This window comes from Monodon monoceros, unplaced genomic scaffold (genome assembly GCF_005190385.1).
Source record: "Monodon monoceros isolate NGI ecotype Baffin Bay Population unplaced genomic scaffold, NGI_Narwhal_1 Super_Scaffold_2, whole genome shotgun sequence".
In the NCBI taxonomy this organism is placed as follows: domain Eukaryota; kingdom Metazoa; phylum Chordata; class Mammalia; order Artiodactyla; family Monodontidae; genus Monodon; species Monodon monoceros.
In genome coordinates, this window is record NW_021703776.1 from 78870016 (window position 1) to 78896925 (window position 26910).

At 33.2% G+C, this 26910-nt stretch overlaps 1 protein-coding gene across 3 annotated transcripts in view; it reads right to left on the reverse strand.

Annotated features, from left to right (window-relative positions):
* Nucleotides 1–294: 294 nt before the first annotated feature.
* The window catches only part of POT1 (protection of telomeres 1), an 80009-nt gene continuing 53393 nt past the window's right edge, over nucleotides 295–26910 (reverse strand). For all 3 annotated transcript variants that reach the window (XM_029233740.1, XM_029233739.1, XM_029233738.1), the window contains 10 exons: nucleotides 23285–23454; nucleotides 21860–21948; nucleotides 17444–17500; nucleotides 15454–15610; nucleotides 13497–13702; nucleotides 10176–10311; nucleotides 6773–6861; nucleotides 4875–4966; nucleotides 3221–3326; nucleotides 295–1458 (listed from right to left, as the gene is read on the reverse strand). In XM_029233740.1, coding sequence (XP_029089573.1) covers nucleotides 1346–1458; nucleotides 3221–3326; nucleotides 4875–4966; nucleotides 6773–6861; nucleotides 10176–10311; nucleotides 13497–13702; nucleotides 15454–15610; nucleotides 17444–17500; nucleotides 21860–21948; nucleotides 23285–23454 — 1215 coding nt within the window. In that variant the 3' untranslated portion in view covers nucleotides 295–1345. The remainder of the gene's footprint in view (nucleotides 1459–3220; nucleotides 3327–4874; nucleotides 4967–6772; nucleotides 6862–10175; nucleotides 10312–13496; nucleotides 13703–15453; nucleotides 15611–17443; nucleotides 17501–21859; nucleotides 21949–23284; nucleotides 23455–26910) is intronic.

Genomic DNA, 26910 nt, shown 5'->3' on the forward strand with positions numbered 1-26910 from the left:
CAGAGGCCTGAAGTGGCTAACAGTGCAGCCCCTGAGCAGAGACTACCTGAATTCAAGTGCTGACTGGCATTTAATAATTGTATGCATTTGGTCAAGTCAGCTTATCAGTGAAACCTTAGTTTTCTTATCAGGATGATGGGTTGTTTTGAAACTAAAATACATGTTAAGGGCTTACTTAGTATTGTACCTGGTGTGTAGACAGTCCTAAGTATCTGCCATGTTGACACACTTGCTTTGATTCTTCACCTCAAATCATGCCTCAGCTCAACACAGGGCAAATAAACGAAACAGCTGAAATGTGTACATTTATTTATTCTTCACTAACAGTGAGCTAGGCAGATCTGTACCTCTCAGTCTTCAGGAAATAACATACATAAATCTTTACATATATATAAATATACAGAAGCATTTGTATAAAACTGAATATTCATGATTTTAAATTTGACAAATATCGTCAGGTAAAAAGCAGACTATCACACTGAGTTAATTTCTCATTCAATGTTCAACCTGAAATTTAAGTATATTTTACATAAGACCCTAACAAAAAGGGTAACATACGTAAGTCGCTAACATTGCAGATCTGATCACTTGATTAGGTTGAGGAGGAATGGAATAACTTCTAATATCATGTAGAGAAACAAGCAATCAAAGCACATAATTCAGGTCTGAAAAAATGGATTTATCCTCAATCGGTCAAAGTCAGCACCCAAAGAAAGCAATTCTGCTACTTCCACTTAAAGCAAATCACTCTTTTCAAGCACACTGTAGCTCACTCAGACAAGCACTTCTTCAAGGAGTACTTGTTCAAGCAGATCCCTTTGCATGAAAACAAAACAGATCAAATCCTTGTGCTCAGTAAGAGTGGAAGATTTAAGGTAAGGACATTTCCTAATCCCATATACATGCTAAAATCATCCAAATTGCTGATATAAAAATCAGGGCAGAAAAAGCAGCTCAACCAGGCATGATGGATGGCAGAGAAATCAGTGGCTGATACATGGAAAAACCAATAGGGAGAGTGATTTCTAGGGTAGGGTAACAAAACAGTTTCTCCGAAAGGAGGAGAGTAAAGAGTAAATGAAAACACAGTCCTTATTTATTCGATGTCTCTCTCTTATATCCCTCACAGCCATCATACTGAATATTTTGAGCAACAGGAACATTTTTAACTTATAAGAGGGCATTAAGATAACACAATGCCTATCTGTCAAAAAATTTTTAAATACTGGTTAAAATGGAAAACTACAGAGCTAAAATCTCTTATGTCTTTTATAGCAATCGCATAGAAAATAGTAATGTCTTCCAAAATTATAGCATTTTACCTATGCTAAGTTGAATGTCAAAATTAGATAAGATCTTCTGCAACTGTGGTGTCAAAAATCTGATAGCAACTTTGCTGCTCCGCTCCACTTGTGACATTATATGACTTGATGAAGCATTCCAACCATGGATATGCATCTACAAATCAAAAAAAGAAATGCTATTTAACCATCAAAACTAAACAGATAACTCTGAAATATGTATCTAAGCATAATGCTTAGCTAGTAAAATCAACATATTTAATTTAGCTTGAAAAGTAAATAAATACACTCACCACATTTACCATTACCTGCTCTTCCAAATACACACTGGATTCATGTTACTGTTTTGTAGCAATTCTGACTAATTTGAATTTTTCCCCAACAACAGGAAAAAGTCATTAAATGTGGGGTTTTTCAAAATATTTGATAGCAAAGGTAGTAATCTACGTCATTCCCAACTTTTATTCTTTTTTTTTCTGCTTATCACTTACTGATCTGCTCGTTTTGTTTTTCTTGGTTGACTGCAAAGAAACCAGCTCGCCCTTACATATGTCTAGTTGAAATTCCCGCCAGGTACCAGGTGTTGTGTCCAGGCAATGCTGGCAGCCAAGCTTTGGTCATGACCACAGTAAATCTGTTTATAACTTCTAGAACAGTCTGTTAACATTTCTTGAAGTTTGAATTTGAAAGACATTTAATATAGTCCTCACTATTGGCAAGGGTCAAGCAAGACAGGCACTCTCTTACACTGCTGGTAGAACCATAAACAGGTAAAATGCTCTTGAAAAGCAATCTGAAAGTATGTAGCAAAAGCCTATCAGGCCTATGCTTTTTGATATGGCAGTTTTGTTTTTTTTTTTGCGGTACGCGGGCCTCTCACTGTTGTGGCCTCTCCCGTTGTGAAGCACAGGCTCCGGACGCGCAGGCTCAGCGGCCATGGCTCACGGGCCCAGCCGCTCCGTGGCATGTGGGATCTTCCCGGACCGGGGCACGAACCCGCGTCCCCTGCATCGGCAGGCGGACTCTCAACCACTGCGCCACCAGGGAAGCTCCAATATGGCAGTTTTATTTGCAGAAATTTATCCAAAAGAATCCAAGCAGCCAACAAAAATAAAAGCTGACATCATATAAAAGTATGTAAGTTAGACTTAGTTATGGATGTACAAAAACTATCTTTTTGGAATTGTTATAAAATGCAAAGACTGACCAGGGGAAAATAAAACCTGACTTAAAATAACCTATAAACGTTAAACTGACAACAGCTAGATCTGCAGGTGGTAAAATTTGTTACTGATGAAAAATTGTTAGAAGTCAAGTTACCTTAGAAACTTTTAGATCTGCAAGTTTCAATGCAAAGAGAAATAATGGCCACAAAAGGAAAAATCAGTGGCAGTAGGTGTAATCGATACAATTTGACCTGAAGACTGGTTGATGAATCAAATGTTACACAGAAAACAACTAAAGCTGACAAAAATATTTAGTAAAATAAAAACTTGTAAAATCCGAAACTAGTTAATATTGAAGAGACAATTCATCGATGAATTAAACAGGCTAAATGAGTTTGTTATAGGAAAAGTTTCTTGTCAAAATTTCATCCCTGTTGGTTTAATTTCAACTGTTTGCATGCATAAGCATCATATCAAATGTGCTTGCGATCAAAATTGCCTCCCCCTTGTTATATCAATATTTCAAACTATTTTAAAAAACTTTTCCCGTTTCAGGAATTATGATTCATACCTATTTTATCCCTGCCACTATCTTCATCAGTAGGCAGATCATACAGTATAAACAATCACTTAATAATTTATTTGGATTCAGATTTCAAAGTTTTTAATACCTCTAAAAGTCCATAGCTTAGCCATATGCTAGGTATTATTTCAAGGAAAAGAATGAATGGATTGTTAAATATTACTGCCTACCAATTTTTACTCCTGGAGGACAAAACATATCCATGATCATATCCATACTTTGCTGAAGGCCATCATTGATTAGGACTTCTGATGCTGGAATCTGGAAAAATTTTTCCTTAAGAAAAATATGAAGAAACAAGGAAATGATCTTTATCTTCTTCAGAAGCTATAATTAATACAAAATTATTTGAATATTATCTAATTAAAATAATCTAGACTATTTCACCATATCAATATTGTAGAATTCATAAACTAGAGTGCTAGTCTAAACTCTAAAATCTGATTTACTACTTTAATCTAAAAACAGCTATGATACATATATATAAAATCAAGTTAAACCACTCTGACTTAATGATAAGAATGATTAGAATACAGTGAGGCTTACTATTCTCTTGATAGCATATGTATTGAGCACCTACAATGTCTAAGTGTTAAGTTTAAAAGAGTTTAATATATAGTATATATTTATTTAATTTTTTTTTCTCCTCTCCTATTTATAAGTTCCAGGAGGGAAAGGAGTTTGCTTGTTTCACTCATTGCTATATCCCCATCACAAAGAGTAGCACTTGGCATACAGTAAGTGCTCATTAAATACTTATTTAATAAATGGATAATTTATTTAGGCAGGAGAAAAACTGTCCTCAACCTTACCCCAGATTTTTCCCAATGTGTGTAGCAAAAATTTAACCTCATTGGCCTTTGCCCTAGGTTTCTGAGAGGTAATCTAAGCCCTTGGAATGTCATGTCTCATAGGAGTATTCTTTTTTGCCTGGAGACCCTGGGTCACTCTAACATTGTGATTTCGGGTGGGGAGTTTGCAGCATGTGGTTTTAACTTGACCACTGGAGGGGCTGAAGATTGAGATCAGTCACATGGGCAGCCAACCATGACTACATGATGAAGCTCCAAAAAAAACTCTGGACACTAAGGCTCAGCTGCGCTTCCCTGGTTGGCAATACCTCACGTGTACTGTTACATATCATTTCCAGGAAAGTAACACCGTCCACTACTCCATGGGAAGAGAACAAACGGAAGCTCCATGTTAGAAACTTTCCTGGACTCTGCCCTATGCACCTCTTCCCTTGAGGATTTTAACCTATATCCTTTAGCTGTAATAAATTGTTAACAGTGAGCATAATAGCTTTCAATAAGTTCTGTGAGTCCTTCTAGCGAATTATCAAAACTAAGGGTGCTCTTGGGGACCTCTGAACTTTCAACTGGTGCCAGAAGTAAGGGTGGTCTTGGGAACCTCCAAACTTGGTACTGTCAGAAATGAAGGTGGTCTTGTGGACAGCTACCTAGCTTCACACATAACTATCTCCCTATCAAAGTAACTTCATTCTCTCTAATACGAAATGTGGAGGCTTAAAAAGCCCAGTGAAATGCTAATAGATAATGCCTGAGGGTGTGGCCATACCTCTGCCTTTGGCTCCTGGAATAGAACTTCCTCAATTTTTCATTATTCACATATTAAGATTTACAGTGTCAAATCAAAAGAGAGATAAATACATAGACAATTTAAGATTTATGTGCTTGTCTTTTATTTATTCTTCAGAGTTGCCTTAAATCTCCTCAGTAACAAAGTAGGCATGAATAAATATATTAAAATTTTAAAAAGTGCTATTTTTTAATTAGAAGTATCTTCACTACCTCTATTACTTACAGAATCCATGAGGTAAGCTTCCAATACTCCTGTTCCATCGTCAAGAGTAAATGTCATCACAAACACATGTTGGAGAGGTACAATACCCAGTACTAATGAAGGAAAAAAGTTGAAACCATATGAATCTCCTATGCCTTAATCAAAGTAAAGAAAAAATTGTTTTATGAGATTAGATACCTGTTAGTCTTGTTTACTAAAATAACTCAAGAGATTAAAAAAACTTATCCCTTTCTGTTCTCTAATACCAATATACTAAGCTCATTTTAGAAGGGTAATTTTGGAACATTACACTACACCTGTATAGGGATAATGACTCATGAGCAATAGTATCTTTTTTAAATTAAATATCAATACAGCATTATCTTTAAAATGAGTTCATCTTGATAAAAAACATAAAAACCAATTCATGAAAGGCAATTCAGAAACAGCATACAGTTCAATAGTTAGGATTTTTTAACATGTCTCTCTCCTTTGTATTTTAAGCATAGGGATCGATTATTTTTTAAGAGATATCATCTGGTTGAATGATGTGAGAATCTGAGATTTCATAATTTGGTAAGATGAGGAAAAAGGAAGAAATTAAAGAGATGCTAAATCATGAAAATTTACAGGTTAAAATGAACATCTTACTTTGTGTCTGGAAATGGAAGACATTCAATATGCTTATATAATGGAATATTGTCTTCCATTTGTGGAATCCATATTCAGTAATAAAGGGAGCAAGTAAAACAAATAAATTAGGGCATACAGACATGAGAGAAATTGCTAATACAGAGGAATTGATTTTTAAGATTCAGAAGTTCTCGATAGGCATAAACTGTGAGCTAAAACCAAGAAGAATGAACATAAAACCTACCCCGAGGGACCATATAAGCAAACAAAAAACTACATTTAGTACAGGATGAGGAGACCAAGCTTGAAGCACATAGTAAGAAGCTCATGCAAAAGTAACCTGGAATTTCACTGGACCACAAACAAAATATGAGTTAGCAGTATTATATAGCTGGATTAAAAGAGAAAGGAAACAAAACCAAGTATACAAATAAATATCTACAGAATAAAATTTTCAGGCAGGTAGGAGCAGTATCCAATCTTAGGTAAATAAAGGTTTTCTTCACATTCTGAATTGGCCAACACCTGCAGCTCTATTTCTAGCTTTGAGGACCAAACTTTGAGAAGAGCATTAGTAAAATGGAATGTTTACTGAAGAGGAGAAATAAAATAGTAAGGAATGTGGGAAAGTACCAAAGGAAGTGAGGGTACCTGCTTGGAGAAATAAAGACTCAATGAAAACTTGACAGATTATCTTCAAATGTACAGTTTGTTGATTTTATAGAAGAGGGAACAGATGTACTTTAATTCTAGTACACAGAATGTGGCCCATGTTAAAATTATAGGTAAGCAGATTTTGCCTCACTGTTAAGTACTGCACCTAAAAAGTAAGATACGTTACCTTGCAATGTAACGAGTCCCTAGTCACTGAAGAGTTTTAAGCCAAGGCTGGATGACCACAGTTAATAACGTGATATAAAAAGATTCTTGTTGCTCCAGCTAAAGACTTGTATTGGGTAAAAAGTTGTAATAGCTATCTATACAACTCTTTTCAATCCCAAGATACTATAAACTGGAGAGATTTTTCACAAGTTGTATTTATGATTACTAAATTATTAAAATGTAATAATTGAAAAACATTGGCAGATGCTTGAAAGTAAGTTTTCAATTATTTTAAACATTTATACTTTTATTAGGACCACTGTGAATGGTTATACTTAAGGACAATTAAACTTTAGTTCAGCCTTTGCTCTGGTTTTACAATATCCACAAATATTGAAATATTCTCAGTGAGATCACCTTATACAAAGACAGTTACAATGACAGGACACAGAAACTTAGCTTACCTTCTGCCACAGAGGAAGGAATCCACGATGTTTTATCAACCAGGGAATTCAGATTCTGTATTGGTCTCAAACTAGAACACTGTTTACATCTAAATTAATAAAAGAAAAAAATGATTTATTATAAGTAATTATTACAACTCATTTAATTATTATAACATTTTTGCCATTCAAGCATGCAGTTTAAAAAGTATATTATTAAACAAAAGAGCACTGCGCTTCCTGTATTGTAATGTGCATATTACAAACAGAATTACTAAAAAAAATAAGCTTCTTACAATAGAAGCAATCTAAAAAGATAGTACAGTTCAGAATAAACAACTCTAAGTTGACAGTGAGAGAGGTTCCAGGTGCAGATTGTTAATTAATTTGGCTAATTTCCTTATCTGGTAAAACAAAAAGTCTAAAGAGACAAACTCTAAGGACTCTTTCATTTTATGGCTCTGTGCACAATATGGAATAGCCAACGTCTTAATTTTATAAATATAGCAACAGGAGAAAATTATTCTAAGGAAGTCAGTACTAGCACATATTTAGAGGATCATAGTTTATGATGCCTAGTACTATAGTTATCCTTTGTATACAGATCTATCTAAAATTACATAATACACTAAAATCGCAAACTATCTAGTATAGGTATTTTGCTTTACTTACATACAAACATTTTAAGTATAAGCAATTTAGTTTTTACTATATGTATTAATGTTTAGGAGATGTTGATGAGAAAATATGCTTGGATAAAAATATAAAAATCAACATTCAAAAGGTTCATGCAGATTCCTTTTCATTTGCAATCTGGGGGAAAACAGAGGGTAACTATATTAAATGTTATCCCCTTCCACTCTTTAAATACATAGAAGCTTTTTCTTTAACAGAAAAAGGTAATTGAATGACTAGTATTCGTTTTTTTTAAAAAAAAAGGCTGTGATATTAAACTTTAGACATTGATAAAGCAAGTATACAAATTAAAAATTAAGAGTAATAGGCATAGAGAATTCATTACTTCCGAAGTAATAAAAGAGGAAAAATGAGAACATTTTTATAAATTAATCCAATAGAAGACTGGAAAAAAAAATAAAGTAATAACAAAAAAAGGGGTGGGAAGAGAAACAATAATAGTATGATAAGTGGAAAAGAACAAGAAATACAGTATAGAAATAAAACCTAAATGTTTCAGTAGTTAACATATTTTAAACTCATCTATTAAAAAACAACTAAAACCTACTGATAAGTATTTATTTATGAGACCTACTAAAATATAACAACAAAGAAACATAAAAGCAATGGGATGAGAATAAGATACACCATGCAATTACCAACCAAAACAACTCTGATACAGTAATAAGAAAACGAGAAAAAAATAAACCTTACAGCAAAAAATGACGATTAAAGATGAAGTCATTACATAAGGATATACAGTACAATGAATTCACCAGAAGATGAAATACCGAACCTGAGTGAGCAAGCAAAAAGGACTCAAAACATATAAAGCACACATTGACAGAATAATAGGTCACAAACCTACAATCACAGAGGACGTTAAGCACAGTCTCTAAGAAGTGATTAGACAGATAAAGTTACAAAGGAAAGATAAGTTTTGGATACGATTAACAAGCTTGTCTAATGGACATAACTAAACACTATTAAACACTAAACACAACTGTTAAAGAATACACATTCTTTTTAAAATCTATGTAATATGTACAAATTATGAAGAAACACATTCTAGGATAAAGCAAAACTAAACAAATCTCAAAGAATCATTATGAAATGCATCACGCTACTTGGTTAAAAAGTAATCTAACTAAAATACAAACAAAAACACAGCACCTAAAATGAGTGTGTGGAAAAATTTAAAATACACAGTGAAATAATTCATGGGCCAAAGAAATCATAATAGGAATTGCAAAACATTTAGAAGTGACAAGAAAAACACTACGTATCAAATCTTCGGTTAAAGCTATGGCTATTTTCTCAGGAGGTATATTACAGACTTAAATACAAATATTTAAAAACGTATTAAAAATAATGAATTAAGTGAGGTAAGCATTCAGTTAAAAACATTACAAAAAAGAAATACCAAGGAAACCTATAGAAAGTAAAGGAAGAAAATAAAGTTAAGAACAATAATAAAAAAAATAGAGAGCATCAACAAAAACAAAAGCTAGTTGCTTTGGCAAAAAAGTCCAAGGGAAAAAAAGGAGCAAACAATATGAAGTGGATTCAAGAACGGATGAAGAGGAGATTTAAAAATCATCAGAAAGTACTATGAATTATTTTATCTCAATAAATTTAAATTTAAAAGATAAATGAAATACTTCTCTAGAAAACTTTCATTAATAAAATAGATACAAGAAGAAACAGAAATCCTTAAAAGATGTGTAACTAGTAAGAAACTAAAGCATTAGTTTCTGTTCCATTAAAAAAGCATCAGATCCAGAAATCTAAGTAAGTTTTGCAAAAACTTTGTCTTGTCAAACATTTTGGTAAATATGACTATATTAATATTTAAAAAATCTGTAAAACATAAGGAAGCACAGAGCTAAAAAGTACAGGACTAGAAGTTTGATGAAATGCACATAACTGACAAATGTTTAGTATCTCTCATACAGAAAGAATTTTTACAATCATCTAAACACACACACAAGAACCAAAACAGAGACCAGTAACTGAATAGAAAAATGTGAATATGGAATTCACAGAAGAGAAAACCTAAATAGTCAATAAACATGAGGATTGTTTAAACTCCCCAGTCATCTAGGAAATGCAAACAAAAACAACATAGATACTATTTGATGCTCAGCAGTCTAACAAAATTACAAGTTAGACTAACACCAAGAGCTAACCCGGGGTAAACAAATTTTTACACACTGCTGATTGGACCATAAAATGTTACAATCATTAGAAAAACAATTTGGTATTTTCCAATAAAGCGGAAAATATTCTATAATCCAAGGTTTCTCAAAGCAGAGCACTTCCAGGGTGATTGTTTCATCAAGTGGAAACAGATTCTATCTATATTGCCTCCTTCCAAACCTAGACATCTGTTTGTAGCTCCTAATGTATTCTGATATCTTCCAGTTTCTCAGTGGCAACTCATTTATAACTTTGTGGCACAGAAATTCTGGAATCCAATCACTTAACTTTTACTAGGATACAGCTTTGAACTTTCTCTGTAACTAATATCTAAATTGTTATGAAAGAAAGCAAACGAATATTAGCCTTTGGGACAGCCTTAAACTTAGCATACTGTAGGCACTCAATATATATGGTATCCAAAGAATAGATATATGCCAAAAAATCTAGTACCTATAAATTGGTACTAAATAAGTATCCACTGAATATATAGTAACAAGTGGAATAAAATAATAAATAAAATTAAAAATTCCCATTATTGAAAACATACCCATAGTGATGTATTTTTCCTTGTATAAGGAATGGTGCTGAAAGGTCAAGGACTTCCAGGTCTTCATGGCCAGATCTCACAGGAATTACACTATGAAACTTGTTTGAGAGTTTGCAGATTTCATTAAGTGTACCTCCTATTAAAAGAGAACAAATAAACCCTTCAAGTAGTACAAATATAAAGTAAGCAAACTGGGGTACTTATTAAGTAACACATGATCAACAGTAAAGGACTAAAGGGATTGACAGAAAAAGACAACAAATACCATGAATTTAAGAGATTTAATGCACTTATACATTTATTGTTAAAAATAATAATTTGTAAGCTTAGGATCCTATTCACTGATTAAAGAAAACACTGAGCAAAAATGCTGAGATTTGAGCAAAATACAAGGTTTGTGAAATATGAACTTATAAAATTTATACAAATTGCCCTTTATGCCAGTAATAGTTTGGTTCAAATGATCTAAAAAGAACGAAGTTGAGAGTCAAAGTATGACAGGATTCCCATTATTAAATTTGCTATATACTACTAATGTCTAGACAAATTTAGTCTTGAGTTTGAAATAAATCTTTTCAGTTTAACACTGAATTTAAATATAGATGCAAACAGTTTATGTAATAGGAATTCCTGTAGAGTGTTTATTCATTTTTCCTATGGAAACCATCACACTTACTTACCCTAATGCTACGACAGGGTGGGTATTAAAACCATCATGTTGGCTGAGAAGAAAGAGTATGCTCAACGGTGCACAATTATTAAAAGGCAGCATTATCTCTGATTACTCAAACCCCCCGGTACCTTTTCTGGTGTATTTTTCACTTAGATTGATAATTCTTCCTCTCCAGGGAAAGAGAATATGATTTATAAAAATACTTCTGAGTATTTCCTAAAATTTGTGTAAAATTTGTAATGTTAAAATTCAATTGTGAGGAGGAAGCATTTCTGGCATAGCAGAGCAAGAACGTCCAAAAATACACTTCTCCATAATGGCAAAAACAACTTTGGCAACAATTGTCACATTCAACTTTTTCAGAACTCTAGAAATTAACCAAAGGCTTGCAACAATCCAAGGAGTGTTTATTCAAAAAAAGTGGATAAATCTTACAAGAACAGCAAGTTTCATGGCATTTTAACTTGCCCAGCTCCCATACCTCTTCCCTCAGCTCTGTGATAGCTGGAAACCACAGGTTTGCTGTGTCATCCTACAGTTAGATCTTAGCCTATGCTTAGAGTTACAATACTCAGAAATATGATAAAATAAAAATAGCTTACATTTTGATGAAACCCTTTTAAAGTGCTTTCACATACACTTTCATTTGACTTTTTTAAAAGGCTCTGTAAGGTAAACTGTTACTACTTTGGATGTACTTATATATTCAATAAATATTTACTGAGAGCCAGTTACATGCCAGGTTTACTACTCTAGGTGCTGAAGATACATAGATTAAAAGAACATGTATTCTGACCTTGGGGAATTTACATTCTAATAAATAAACAAATCTACAAACAGATAAAACACAAATATAAGAGGTGCTCTACTAGAAGTTCATACAGCATGCAGTAAGAACCACTCAAATCTGCCTGATAAATCAGAAAAGTGCTTGGTGCATGTAGGTGTTTGTTAAATATTTTATATGAATTGCTGAATAAAGGGAATTATTGAGTTTACTTCTGAAGACGTATTAGAGCAGAATTTCTCAGAACAGTGACAGAATGGCAAAGAGGCCCAGAGGAATATACTAGGTTTAGGAATTATCACCAGTTCAATATGGCTAGAGGGTGGGATGGGAACTGTGATAGGAGGTGAGACTGAAAGCTTGAGGGTTGACTGGTAATTTTAAAGATAGGATCAGGAACTAAGGGGACTTCTTTATTCAAGCTTCCTTTGGACCGTCAAGGCCAACATGGCTTCAGCACAGAATTCTGTGGGAGGCAGCAAAGCACAGAAGGAGCCGAAGGCATACTTGACATCCTCTGAGTTGGCCCTACAAGGACAGTTCTAATAAAGCCTGATGGGATCACAGCTTTATTTTATTTTTAGGCCATATAAATAGATTTACTCCATATGTATGTGTGTGTGTGTGTGTGTGTGTGTGTGTCTTTCTGTGTTTTTTTTTTTTTTTTTTGTGTTTTTTTTTGTCCTTCTGTTTTTACATCTATCTCCTGGCACAGATTAAAATACTGCTAATGGAATAAAATGTCACATCTCACTCATCAAAATGGCCAAATTTTTTAAAGCTCTAGTATATTAGGAGGAGGGTAGGTGAACAGATAATCTCACATGCTGCTAACGCATGTGCACATTATGATAACTTTACTAGAAAGTAACTGGGCAACATTCACTTAATTCCTTGTGCCCAATTACACTTCAGGGGGGAGATAAAGTTCATCACAGAGTTGCTATGTAAAAAACTGGAAGCAATTCAGTTTCACCACCCACTACCTGTACTAGGAAAGACATTTATCTCCTCTGTGGTTCAGTTTTCTCATGTATAAAAAACAGCTTATAATAGTACCAACTTCACAGGATTGTCGTGGTGATTAAGTTAATTAGTTTCTGGTATGCTATAAATGTATTAAAACAAGTGATGTTCACAAAAATAATATCAATGTTTATATACATGTGTAGTCACATATATACATTATTTTCTAAAATGATTATGTGTTACTTTTATAAACAGAAAAATGCCAGGAATAAAAATGATCATAATCCATTGTAAGAAAGATCAGTTCACTCACAAAATGAAAGATTTCTCTAATGCAAATTAAAGATGATGGTCCCCTTTTATTATGGATTATTAGATAAATATTAGATAAAAATAAGACAAAAGTATAAAAGAAATGCAGAATTAAATTTGACTCAAAGTTTCATTCTCTTAAAATATGTCAGGTTATCTTTACTTGATTTAGCTATCAACAGACGACTTTCATTCTATTTTTACGAAACAAGAGTGACATCCAGAGGCCAAGATAACAGCAACTATACATAACAAGCAGCTTCTTGATTATTATTCAGCTCAGCAGTCACCTTGGGTCTCATTAAGATGACATGTAGGAATCCAACAAGATGGACAAATGCAAACACTTGAGTTTAATGTGTAATTTCAAAATGTCATTCAGATAAATTTACATATATATGTGTATATGTATGTATTCGAATCTAGTTGCTATATATATTACATTATTTGAAATTTAAATTAACAGTATTTTGACTTTATATGTCCCAGGTTGCCCCTAAAATATATTTAACAATAATCAGTCAGAGAAACACATAAGCAAAAGCTATATTCTAATAGAACAGCAACTTAAATATCATACCTTCTATCAAAATTAGACAGTCATTTGAAAGTGGGAGAATACCGTTATTTTTCACAAAATGAACAGCTACTTTTCGTTCTCCTTGATCTTTAGTGGTCCAGATATTTGAATCATATAATGATGTATTTTGTAGTTTGCTATCTGGGGTTCTGGTTGCACCCTCTTGCAAAATTATATCCAAATCACCCTCATGTGGAACTTCTTGCCTAAAATAATTGACAATGAGATAATACAAAAACAACTGGTATAAGCTTGGAAATTCAAATTTAACAAACTATCCAATAAAAAAATTGTTTATATGCTTATGAACCAGCTACTTATTTTAAAACATGGAGATAACACTCTGCAGATTACATGGCTCATTCAATAGAAAGATATTTGATGACATTTTATGGCTAATTAGATCCATATCATAATTACATTAACCACCAGCAATTTCCTTGCCTGGTTCTGTGACACCATTATTTCTAGCACCAAACTGTTCTCCTCTGTAAGGAATGCTAAACTTCCCAGCAGGAGCCCCGTCTTCACTCCAGCTAAATATCCACTTACCACTTAAGTAATATCACTTTCACAGGGTACCTACTTTGCAAACCAATATTCCATTTGATTCCTTTTAATCTAGAATATAATTTTCAAAAGTCATATGGTAAAATATGATACAGTAGAAATCGTATAATCTAGAATCAAAAGGTCTATTTCCTTGTCTTTGTTCTGTCACCAATGAGCTGTGTAAATTTAGGTAAAACCTCTTAACATTTCTAAGATGATTTCTCTATTTGTTAAAAAAATTATCATAGAGGGTGGTTTTATATATGGCAAAGATATATGATTTTTACAGAATTTTACGAACTATAATTTGATAATCCTTCAAGACTATCTAAAATCTGTACTTATATTTTAATTCCAACTACCATTTCAAGCCAAAATGGGTAGAAGATGGTCCCCTGTTTTGTATAAGGAGATCTGATGATCAAAAATCTCCACAAACAGTATTATACTTAGATTGTGAAGGGGAAAATATATGTACATTAGTGTACACAGCACACACACAATGTACACACACATAAATATAATGGAGATGTATATACATGTTCATGTTACATATACAGAGGGAAGACAGTCAAATTGCATAAAAAAGAAGAGGGATTAAAAATAATTTTCAGAATATGTCTTGAGTTAGTAAGTACATATTCATTCTAATGTCTTATAAATTTATTTACTTATTTATAAAATAATTGATGTTTAGAATAAAGCTTTTGAGGAACTGAGAAATCCTTAATCACCAACATAAGTTCAAATTATGTCCACTGTGTGGTAGTTACTAAGCAGGACAGGAATATTTCCAACAAGGCTTTCTCTTAACACTTAATTAGGAATTTCAACTAACCAGAAATCTTTTCTCTTTAAGGATTTTAGCTAACAATGGTTTACTTTCAAGATTTTTTTGTGACAAATGAGAAAGGCCCCCCCCAATATTTTCTTTTTTTAAATTATTATATTTATTTATTTATTGGAGTATAATTGCTTTACAAAGTTGTGTTAGTTTCTGCTGCACAGCGAAGTGAATCAGCCATACGCATACACACATCCCCTCCCTCTTGGACCTCCCCTCGGCCCCATCCCACCCAACTAGGCCATCACAGAGAACCCAGCTGAGTTCCCCGTGCTATACAGCTTTTCACAGTTATTATTTGTTTGCATTTATCAGAGCTACTAAATTGAATTTCAGATCTGAAAACAGCAACTACTTTTATTTATTATTACTAAGAAACATCAAAAGGATTTATTTTCTAAGAATTAGTGTTTTCTCTTAAAAAGATTACCATTCTTTCAAAATATAATACATTAAAATCACAATTTACTCACCGTCAGGACTTAAACTGACACATAAGAAAACATATATACACAAATTTCATGAAATGAAAACTTTGGTTTTGTTATGGAAAATACTTACAGTGAATGACACTTAGGACAATAAAGTTTAACAGACTGAAAGAGTCTTCTGGGCTTATATGACCTCAATTTTGCTCGGATACGATATTGTTGAGGAGCTTTTTGTTTCAAAATAGCACACAGTGGGGTTTTCTCCAAATACTGATGATCCGTAAGGACTATAAAGAATTTTTGAATTAAGTTAGAGAAATCTGCAAGGATATAAGTATATTCATGGCATGAATCCCCGTGAAACAAACATACACAATCAAATCCAATTAAGTTGTATTAATTGTCAATTTTGGTAACATTTTGCCACATTTATCATCATCTCCTACTGTCATTATCTCCATCTCTCCATATATACATAAACCTTGCAGATACGTGATAGTAACTTCCATACATTTTGTCCCTTTATCCCTAAGTACTTCAGTATGTATTTCACAAGAACAAGCAATTTCATTAACATATTACAATGTAATTTTCAACATCAGAACACTTAACATTGATTATCACGGAATCAACAGACATTATTCAAATTTCTCCAACCATCCCCATAATGCTCTTATTTAGCATTTTATTTTCAGGTCTAGGACCCAATCCTGAACCATGTGTAGCATTTATTTTTCCTGTCTCTTTGGAGTCCTTCAATGTAGAGAATGGTTCCTCAGCTCTTCTTTGTCTTTCAGGACGCTAATATATTTGAGGAGTAGAGGCCATTTATTTGGGTGTGTCTGGTTTTTCTCATGATCAGATACCAATTACACATTTTTGGTAGGAATACTACTGTGTAAGTGATATTGTGGCCTTCTCATTGCATGACATCAAAAGGCACATGATATCAGTGTTTTCATTCCTGGGTATGTTAACTTTGCTCAGCTGATTAAGGTGGTGTTCAGCAGGTTTCTCCACTATAAACTTATTATTTCCCCCTTTATACCTAATAAGAAAGTATTTGATAAAATATAAATATCCCAATTTCATTAAACATTTAGGATCCTGCTAGTTTAAGATCCATTGACGATTAGCAACTAAATAATTACTGTCATGATTGAAAAATGGTGATTTTTCTCTAACTTCATTATTCTTTACATTTATCAGCTGCCATTCTATTTTAAATAACAGCTTTCCATTCAACCTCATTTGTTTGTTTTGTTCATTTATTTACTATCCATATGGATTAATAGATTCCTACTTTATTCAATCAGTTCTATGCCATCCCTAGTAATTTTTATTTTGATACTCAAATTGTATGAGATTTGACATCTGCCACCATTAACCTGAGAAATTCTCTACTTTCTGGCACAACAAGATGTTCCAGAATCACCTTATAATTCTCTTGTCCCAACCCTGGAATCTGCTATTTCTCCAAGAAGCCCTGATTGGGGATATTATTTATAAACTAAGATCTGTGCACTAGGTGTACTCATTGCTACTGGGTGTCCTTGTTTTTATGCCCTTTCATCAACAGAGCTCAGGCACATATGCACACATGTTCATACCTATACTTATACACGTGCACCTGCATGTGTATGAATGTATATGTGAGTGAATACATATATACCAACACCCATATATCTATTTCTGTATCTGTCTCTAAAACCATGAGTACATACTGACACCTCCAATTCTAATACAATACCACAGCTTCTTTCTTCTAGCCCATTTCATAATTATATGTCCTGTCTCCAATAATGAGAAACTCATATCTTTATAATAGTATATTACAGAATTTCATTTAATAGACTTGTGCTTAGAAATAGTTAATTTTTTTTTAAATCTTAGCTGAAGTATCAGAAGGTGGGTATCTGATAGATTAACTATCATTGCTTACATTAAAGTTTTGGGGCATATTTTAAGGAACTCCTTTATGGACACACCACTAAATACATAGTGTGAATTGATTAAAATTAACACGGATATGTTTTTGCCCTCGTGGATAGATAAGTATAAGTACAGACTTCGTAATACTCACTCTTGTGCCCATAATACAAAAATGAAAATGGTCTTACTTGTAGCTGACAGTTGTTGACATCTTTCTACCTCATATAGTGATACTGATCCAGAGCCTATCAGGAAAAAAGGAAAGAGGAATTACAGTTTTAAAATCCATTAAAAGCTCAATGTGGCATTGAAAACTATAAAACATTACTGAGAGAAACTGAAGAAATCTAAACAAATGGTGAAATTTGTTTATGGATTCATGTCATTTGTTCATGGATTGGAAGGTTCAATATTGTTAGGAACTGACATTCTTCCCAATAGATCTGTAGATTCAATAAAATCCTAATCAAAATTGCACAGGCTTTATTATAGAAAAGCAGATTCTATCACTTAAGTGGAAATGGCAAAGAATCTAGAATCTAGAATATAATCTTGAAAAAGAACAAAATTGGAGGACTTATACTATATGACTTCAAGATTTACTATAAAGCTATAGTAAACGAAAGAATATGGTACTGACATAAAGAATGACAAATAATATTATCAGAATTAAATAGAAAGTCCAGAAATAAACCCACATTTACATGGTCATTTGATTTTTGATAAAGGCAGCAAAGCAATCCAAATGGAAAGCAAAACGCTTTTCAAAAAATGGTTCTGCAACAACTGGAAATTAGCATGAGGAAAAAAAAATGCTTACTTCACACCACACTACTAAGTACTGAACACAAAGCTCAGAAGTAAATCCACATTTATACTCATTTGATTTTTGACAAAGACACCAAAGCCATCTTTAAAAAAAAATTAGTGCTGCAACCGGAAGTTCATATTTTCAAAAATGTCTATGTCATACCATAATACTAAGCATTAAAAAGGAATAAACCACTGATATATGCAACATGGATGAATCTCAAAAACAAACAGTATGTACAAGAGTACATAACATGTTATTGCATTTATCTGAAGTTCTAGAACAGGCACAATTAATCTATGGTGGAAAAAATCAGGACTTCTGGGGTGGGGATGGGGGTGAGGATTGACTGGGGAAGAGCACGAGGGAGATTTCTGCAAAAAGGTAATGGTCTTGATTTTAAGAGGGACTCAGGTTATGCAGTTTATGTGTTAGCCAAAACTCATGAAATGATACACCTAGGTTGCCCATTTCATTGAATATAATTTACCTCAAAAATAAGAGAATTCTAAACCAATATTTAACTCTAGATAATGATGTTCATTCATTGAAGTGTTTAGGAGATGTACTTATGTCTGCAAATTAGTTTGAAATGCATCAAAAAATAAACTGGATTGATGCATTAAAAAAGAGATAAATGACACAGCAAAGAGAATAACATGTTAACTAGAGAATCGGATGGTGGGTATATGAGTGTTGACTGTACAACTGTTTCAACTTTTCTGTGTGTTCGAAAGTTTTTCTTATGTTGAAAAAATACATTGAAGGGAATAAAGGGATAGGTGGATAAAATAATAAATTTACCAAACTTAATAGGATGACTTGATGAATACCATAAAATATGATTTTACTTTAACAAAAAAAGCAAAAGTAGTGATCATAGCAATGTCTTTTTTTTTTAACATCTTTATTGAAGTATAGTTGCTTTACAATGGTGTGTTACTTTCTGCTTTATAACAAAGTGAATCAGCTATACATATACATATATCCCCATATCTCCTCCCTCTTGCATCTCCCTCCCACCCTCCCTATCCCACCCCTCTAGGTGGTCACAAAGCACCTAGCTGATCTCCCTGTGCTATGCGGCTGCTTCCCACTAGCTGTCTATTTTACATTTGGTAGTATATATAAGTCCATGCCACTCTCTCACTTCGTCCCAGCTTACCCTTCCCCCTCCCCGTGTCCTCAAGTCCATTCTCTACGTCTGCGTCTTTATTCCTGTCCTGCCCCTAGGTTCTTCAGAACCATTTTTTTGGATTCCATATATATGTGTTAGCATACGGTATTTGTTTTTCTCTTTCTGACTTATTTCACTCTGTATGATAGACTCTAGGTCCATCCACCTCACTACAAATAACTCAATTTCCATAGCAATAAGTTTTAATAATGCTTTCCAAAATGAAGAATTTAAGACTTAAAAAAGTATCCATATTTTGCAACTACTTTAGCTTACTACATTCTATTATATATAATAGTATATTTTTATAATTTATTGTATGTGGCATCATATACAAACATATGTATTACTTGTCCATCTTCCTCAACATCACTAATAAATGGCATAAGAATCCATGGCAAGAGAACCTTAAGCGAGCAAAGTATAATTTCAAAGAATCTGATTACTTAATATCTGCAATTCTGCATGAAGTTAAATAATAAGAAAATAGAGAAAATATTGCAAAATATGTACAACAATCGCCCACAAAACTGATAAGAAAAAAAATAAAGAACCCGACAGCAAATCAGGTATAGGGTAAGAGCAGACAATTCAAAGAAGGAGTAAAAAGGGCCAATATATACGTAATAAGATTTTTAAATTTCCATGTACTCAGAGAAAATAAATATCACCTTATACCTACCAAATTGTCAAAAAATTACTTATAGTGTCAACAGCCAATACCACTGAGAGTGTGAGGAAAGGACATTCTCCCACACTGTTATTCGCATATGAACCCTATGACATTTTGGCATATAATCTGGCATCATTTATGAAAATAACAGATGTGCTTACTCTTTGAGCCTTCAACCCCACCTTTAGAAGTTTATTTTAGAGAAACAATAAGCATGAAAGTACAATTGTTCAAGGGTGTTTATTAAAGAAGTGTTTGTAAGAGTAAGAAACTGGAAACAACCTGAATGTCTATCAAATGGAAAATGGCTTAATTAATAATGTTAGACTCATATAAAATATAATGTAACTATTAAAAGAATGAGTTTGAGCTATATGAATTACCCCAGAAAGAGGTCTGTGATACATTGTTAAATAAAGCAGCTAGTCTAGTGTCATCCCATTTTTGTAAAACTTTTAAACAGAGGGAAAACTCGTATCTGTTTATGTAGAAGTATATATATTCATATAAACATGAAAATGTTGAAGAAATCACACTAAACTGTTAACTTTACCTCAGCGAGTGGGCATAAAGGCATGGGAAGGCTACGTACCTTGATACTGTCACATGTACTGCTTTTGTAATTTGAAAACGATTAGAAAAACCTTTTAAAAGGAGAAAAGGTATTTCAAAAAGTATAATTACAAATTAATACTGTCTCCAAATGATTGTCAATTGAAGTAAACTGGCCTCCTAATGGCAGCTTAAATAATCACAGATTAGGCCAAAATGCTATCACCAGCGTGCTAGGAAATATGAATAATTCTAAGGCAGAGAAAATGAAGAAATAAATATGTACAAAAAAATCAAATAGCCTGCATTTGAATCTGACTGACTCTGCCATCAGTTAATAGCTAAGTGACCCTGGACAAATTATATGACTCCCATCACTCAAAGCCTCAGTTTCCTTTCTATAAAAGGGAAGAATAGTATCAACCTCATAGGAGTGCTGTTAGGATTAAATAATAATGGCTGTAGGCACTGACTAAGTGCCTATCAAGCCACACATGTTAATTTTAATGCTTATCATTACTAATACAGAAAGAGAGTAAATACTCATAGATCATAGTAGGGAAGGAGTTAGGTTGTAAAAAAAAAAATAGGGGATAGAAACATGACCTAGATTCTAGGTGTCAGAATGTATAAGCAAATACTGACACAAAATGGTAAAGAAAAAAATCTTACAGATTGAGTGTTTTAAAATTTAGATTTGAATAGTCACCTGTTCAGGTAGGCAATAACATAAATACACAACCAACTGTTTGTTAACATTTTGTAATTAGGTACTTAACTCAATAAAACTGGGAACTCTAAGATATGTGTGATCAAAAAATACTTGGGCTATTTGAAATAAAGCAGCAAAAACAACCTTTGTTCCTTTTGGAAATTGATGAGCAAAATAGTTCACTAGGAAATAAATACAGATTTATAATAAATTCATATATAAACACATTAATACTACATATATCACAAATCAAGTAATCCCTACCACCGCAATTTGAAAATGTAACTATACAGGTAAGGGAGGAGTAACGTTTACCTTTGCACAGGACACGTGATAAAGATTTAGCATGTTTCTTTACAATGAATATGGATTTAACAAAAAAATAGAGATAGGAAGATATTAAAAAAGAGAATTTATGTTGATAAAGTCATTTTACTTAGCAGAAACTAAACTGGCAACATTAAAAATTATCCTTACTCATTAGGAGCATGGGATTAATAAATAAACACCACTATATATAAAATAGGTAAACAACAAGGATTTACTGTAAAGCACATGGAACTATATTCAATATCTTGTTAATAACCTATAACAGAAAAGAATCTGACACTGTACACCTGAAACTAACACAATATTGTAAATCAACTGTAGTTTAATAAATTAAAAAAACTGTCCTTACTTGAAATATTTGAAAAGCTGTCCTCATGTTCTGATTGACATATACCCTCTAAACACTGATTGGCTGGCAAATCTACAGATTCTAAAACCCTGTAATTGAAAGAATAGAATTGTTAATTGCATAAAACAAAGTCAAACAATGATCAGTTTAGCTCTACCCAAAGAAACCAAGAGCTCACTGAAATTGTATAAAAAATTCTGTGTGTGTATGCATTCTTCAGGAGGACTATAGTTTTTTAACAGATTATCAGGGGATTCCAAGAGACCCTCAAATTTTAAAAACCTAAGTCTAGAAAGACACAAATAGAACAGTGGGATGATGAAATACTGCAAATAAGCTGGGTATTTAATGGATGACATTCTAAGTCAGAACAATCTCATTCTAGACTCAAGTAGTGAAATACTATGTGGCTATATATTGCAATATGAGAAATAAAGTAGGGAAACTGATAGAAGGTTATTAAAATAGCTAATTTCATTGATGATAAAATCATATTGATTTCAATATATTAAAACTTGGAAAATAGCTATGTCATTTCAATTTACTGGAAAGGATATTTTCTGTAACTCTTTGAAAATATGTAGAAGAATTTTTATTTCCCTAGAATACGTGTCAAAGAGTTTCTGCACACATCATTAACAGGAGTACTTCAAGGAAAAGGGAACTGCAAGTGTAGCAGGATTTAAGGTACTATTCACTTTCTGGGCACACCTAAAAGTTTTAAAAATATGATACCCTGAAATATTTCCATTACCTATTTTCTCGGTTATACGCACTTTAAAAAGGCAGTATTGGGGCTTCCCTGGTGGTGCAGTGGTTGGGAGTCCACCTGCCGATGCGGGGGACGCGGGTTTGTGCCCCGGTCCGGGAGGATCCCACATGCCGCAGAGCGGCTGGGCCTGTGGGGCTGTGGCCGCTGGGCCTGCGCGTCCGGAGCCTGTGCTCCACGACGGGAGGGGCCACGGCAGTGAGAGGCCCGCGTACCGCAAAAAAAAAAAAAAAAAAGGCAGTATTTTGTCCATGACTGATCAAGTATGTTTGGCACCCTAGACATATATATCAAGTTTTCCAAACTTTAGCTAAGCTCCAGTTTCCACTGTTTGTTTCTGTACCTGGAGAAGGTGGCAAATGGTAGAAGAACATGAGTGCAAAGAATAGAGGTAAGAGCATAAGTAACTATTGGAGAACCTAGACTATAAACCCAGCTCTGCTACTATGTAGCTATTTGAACCTACAATCACTTGATTTGTTTCATTTGGTTCATCTATTTAAAAAAATGAATAATGAATGGCAAGGAAGGCCCTGAGGATCAATTACAAGAGACCTCTTAGAGCCCCCCTTCCCACCTCAGAACAATATTATCCTAGAAATCAGCTTAATTAATACCTTATTTACAATTTCTAAATAGGTTTATAATATGCTTACTTTTTCAGTTGATCCACATCAGAGTTACTTTCTGGCAAGACTCTGATTCCCCGACCGTAACTGGTGCCTCCATGGAGATGAAACTCTAGGGCTAAAAATGTTGCCAGGTTCTCTGAATTGACTGACTGAAGTTTGGTATGTAGGCTATAAATTCTAAGAAAGCTTCCAACCTAAAAGCAGATGATTTATTATTTAGAAAATGGAGAAAAATCAAACAATTTTTGATACAATATTTAACAATTAACATGGGGCACAGACCAATAACCCGGGATGTTGACTCATCAGAAAGGAAAGTGGTACGTTCTACTAATGTGTACTCAATATCAGCCCCAAGGACACCGTATCAAAACCAAAACGTGTGTGTGTGTGTGTGTTTGTACACATACATATGCATGTATAGATATGTATGTATTTTTCAAATGTAAAGGCATATTTCCATTTTAGAGATATTAAAATGTTAAATAAGATTGAGTCTTAGCATTGGTAAGATATGGTAGCTAAGAAACCTATTACCTAAATCAAATCCAAGCCCTCTATTTGATTAAGAACCTATTTGGTTAAGGTTTCTGAAAATAACCTACTTTAACTAATTTAAGGTAAGATTTAATTAAATATGATCACTAAAACACTCTCATTATGAGAATACTAGAAAGTATGTTTAAATGTGCTACTCTATCAAAATAATAAACCCCCTCTATTCCACAAGTTCTATGGAAAGAAAATTTCTGTAAATATTTTTGTCTGTACACCATAATGTGAAACACCTTCTATGAGTTCAAATATAGATTTAAACCAATTATAGTTTTGAACGAAATGTCCTATAATTTTAGATGTTTTGCTAAACTTAGTCTTAGAAATATCTTTAATTATGGAGTATTTGATATTCTTTTACTGTAGAAGACTTAAAAAGAGACAGATGCAGAATGTTTACTAAAGAAACTGACACATACTCAAAGGAAGAAGCTGTATTACCTAAATCACATTTTTATGAAGAAAGAGTTATAAACAAAAGGAGTTAGTTACCAACTAGGAAATTTAATTCATTTGTATAAAGCGGCACTCCTGACTGCTGATGACTGTGGGACTACCATTCTTTTTTTCCTACAAGGTCAAGATTAACAGTGGTGAGATTCTGTGTAACAGAAAAGCTATACATGGGGGAAAAGAAAGAAAGAGAAGGTAGTAAACCAACCTCCCACCTCTGCTTACTGCTGTTTCAGTTCATTGTATTTCTCCTCATCACCCTCTGGATGTGATGGAGGAGAGAAATGGGGGGAAAAAATAAGGGGAAAAAACTCCACACTCCCAGAGCTACTCCTTCATCCTCAAGGATCTTTTTCCCATCCAATCATGGGTTTTATAAGGAGGTAAGGCACTTAGTCTTTTCTTCTCTGACTTCTTCCACTGACAGAACAGCAGGGGAGCAGGGTAAATAGAGTCAGAGAAGGAAAACACACACACACACACACACACACACACACACACACACACACAGATGACAAAACTGATTTTCCTCATGTTCTCCAAAGTAAGATGATGGAAGGAAATATGTCTATTTCTATTTACTTTTATGTCATTCTTTTTGAACATTTATTACTCTGTAATTCTTCTTAATATACATAATATATTAGTGCAGTAAATGTATATAATCTACAAAGGACTTAAAGAAGGCCAGACACAAGGTGAAAGATACCATAATCATAAATGAAAAGTTTCAACATTATAAAGATAATTTCCTAATTAATCATTCTTTAAAATCAATGCAGTTTCTATCTAAATCTCCAGTGCCTTTCAAGGAATTGTAAAAACTGATCTGAAAGTGAACAGTCAAGTTAGTTTTGAAGACTGAACTGGGAGTGAGGGCTTAACCTATGAAATATCATTTAAAAATAAAGGTATGATTATTAAGACAGGCTGGCATTAATGCAGACACATATATGAACATGGATAAATCTTACAAATATAATGTCAAAGGAAAAAAGCAAATTATAGAATGATACATAACCATATGCATTTTTCAGACAAAAGTATATAAAATAAAAGCATAATAAACATGGGTGTGCACACGTACATGTTAGGATAAATAAAAAGAGGATATTTGGGAGCAAAAAATTAGAACAAGCAGAGGTACAAAGAAGGTTCCACATGTAGAAATTTCATTTCTTAAAATTAAAAGTACCTGAAATAAGTGTGCAAAACGTTTAGAAATGTTAAGTTTGGATGATAGGCACGTAGATGTTTGTTATACTATCTTCTTTACTACTGTATTTCATAATAAAACAAAATTATACTTTAAAGACCAAGAGAGAATTTTATATATATAGGCTATAGAAATGACAAGCTGTTATTTCCAGAAATTCCTTCTGGAGGCAGCATTGTATATATTTTTAAGCTTGCTAAATATATTATAAAACGTGCCAGATGCTCTGTTGTAATAGACAAATACATAACAAACAAATCGTCTTATTGGTAATAACAAAAAAATTATAAAACATACCTCTAAAAATTGTTGTAAAAGCCCTTTTTAATACAGAAACAGTAAAAATAAAGCAAAGCCAACTGGCTATTAAGAAATTTTTATTCCTTTAGAAATAATTTAAATATTCCTTATAAACTTTCAAAAATTTCCCTTTAGGTTTAATATTTTTAATGACCTGTATGTGTCTGAAAATAATCAAAATATAGTTCTTGGGTCACTGAATGCCAAACGTAATTAGAACTACGTGTGTTTTATAATTATTTTTAAATTGTGTCAGAATAAGTCTGGGGATTGAAAATACACTGCTTTTGTTTGTAGACAAAAGGTTTGAAGTGTGTGTGTGTGTGTGTGTGTGTGTGTGTGTGTGTGTGTGTGCGCAAAACGTTTAGGGAAGGAGATAACTTACTTAAAAAGCAAGGTTTAGGAAAAATGTTAAGGGCAACTTTAGCTGTAAAATGTATCGTATATAGAGTTCAATTATATTGTACTTTACAATTGCCTTAACTGTCCTCTTTATTACATAAAATAAAAATCACATTTTTTTCCTGTTCCTATTCAACAAAAATACATGTAATCCATGCATTTCAATATAAATATGCAATTTTAAGCAGTTATCGTCGAGTGTTGACAAGAATTAATTGATATCAATATCATTTGACTCTGGGCACTTCTTAAATAAATACGAAATGGTTAGTATAGAGGTTGCCTCAGAACAAATAAAATGTGATGTCAAGGTACATTAAATAAAAGCCTACAGTTATATTACTTACACATAGAGAAAATCCTTTTCATTTTTCTTTTACATTGTAGATAAATGTCATGATATCTTTAGAGAAAAATTAATTGCCCTACATTTTCTTAATTATATATGCTCATAGCACCCTCTAGTGGGTGAGATAAAGCAGACAAAGGAGATGAAAAAAATCTGAAAAAAATTCACAGCGCTCATTGATTCATGCATTCACCAGCAGATATTATTTACTTAACCCTTACTACATGGAAAGCACTGTGGCAGGTGCTGTTCAGGACTTGGGACAAGGAAATCAGGACAAGAGAGAGGAACAAAAGGCCTATAGAAACAGCATAGGGAAAGAGAAGGGAATTAAACAGTGAAAGTCGAATCTAAAATGTAAAGCTTTTTCATTCG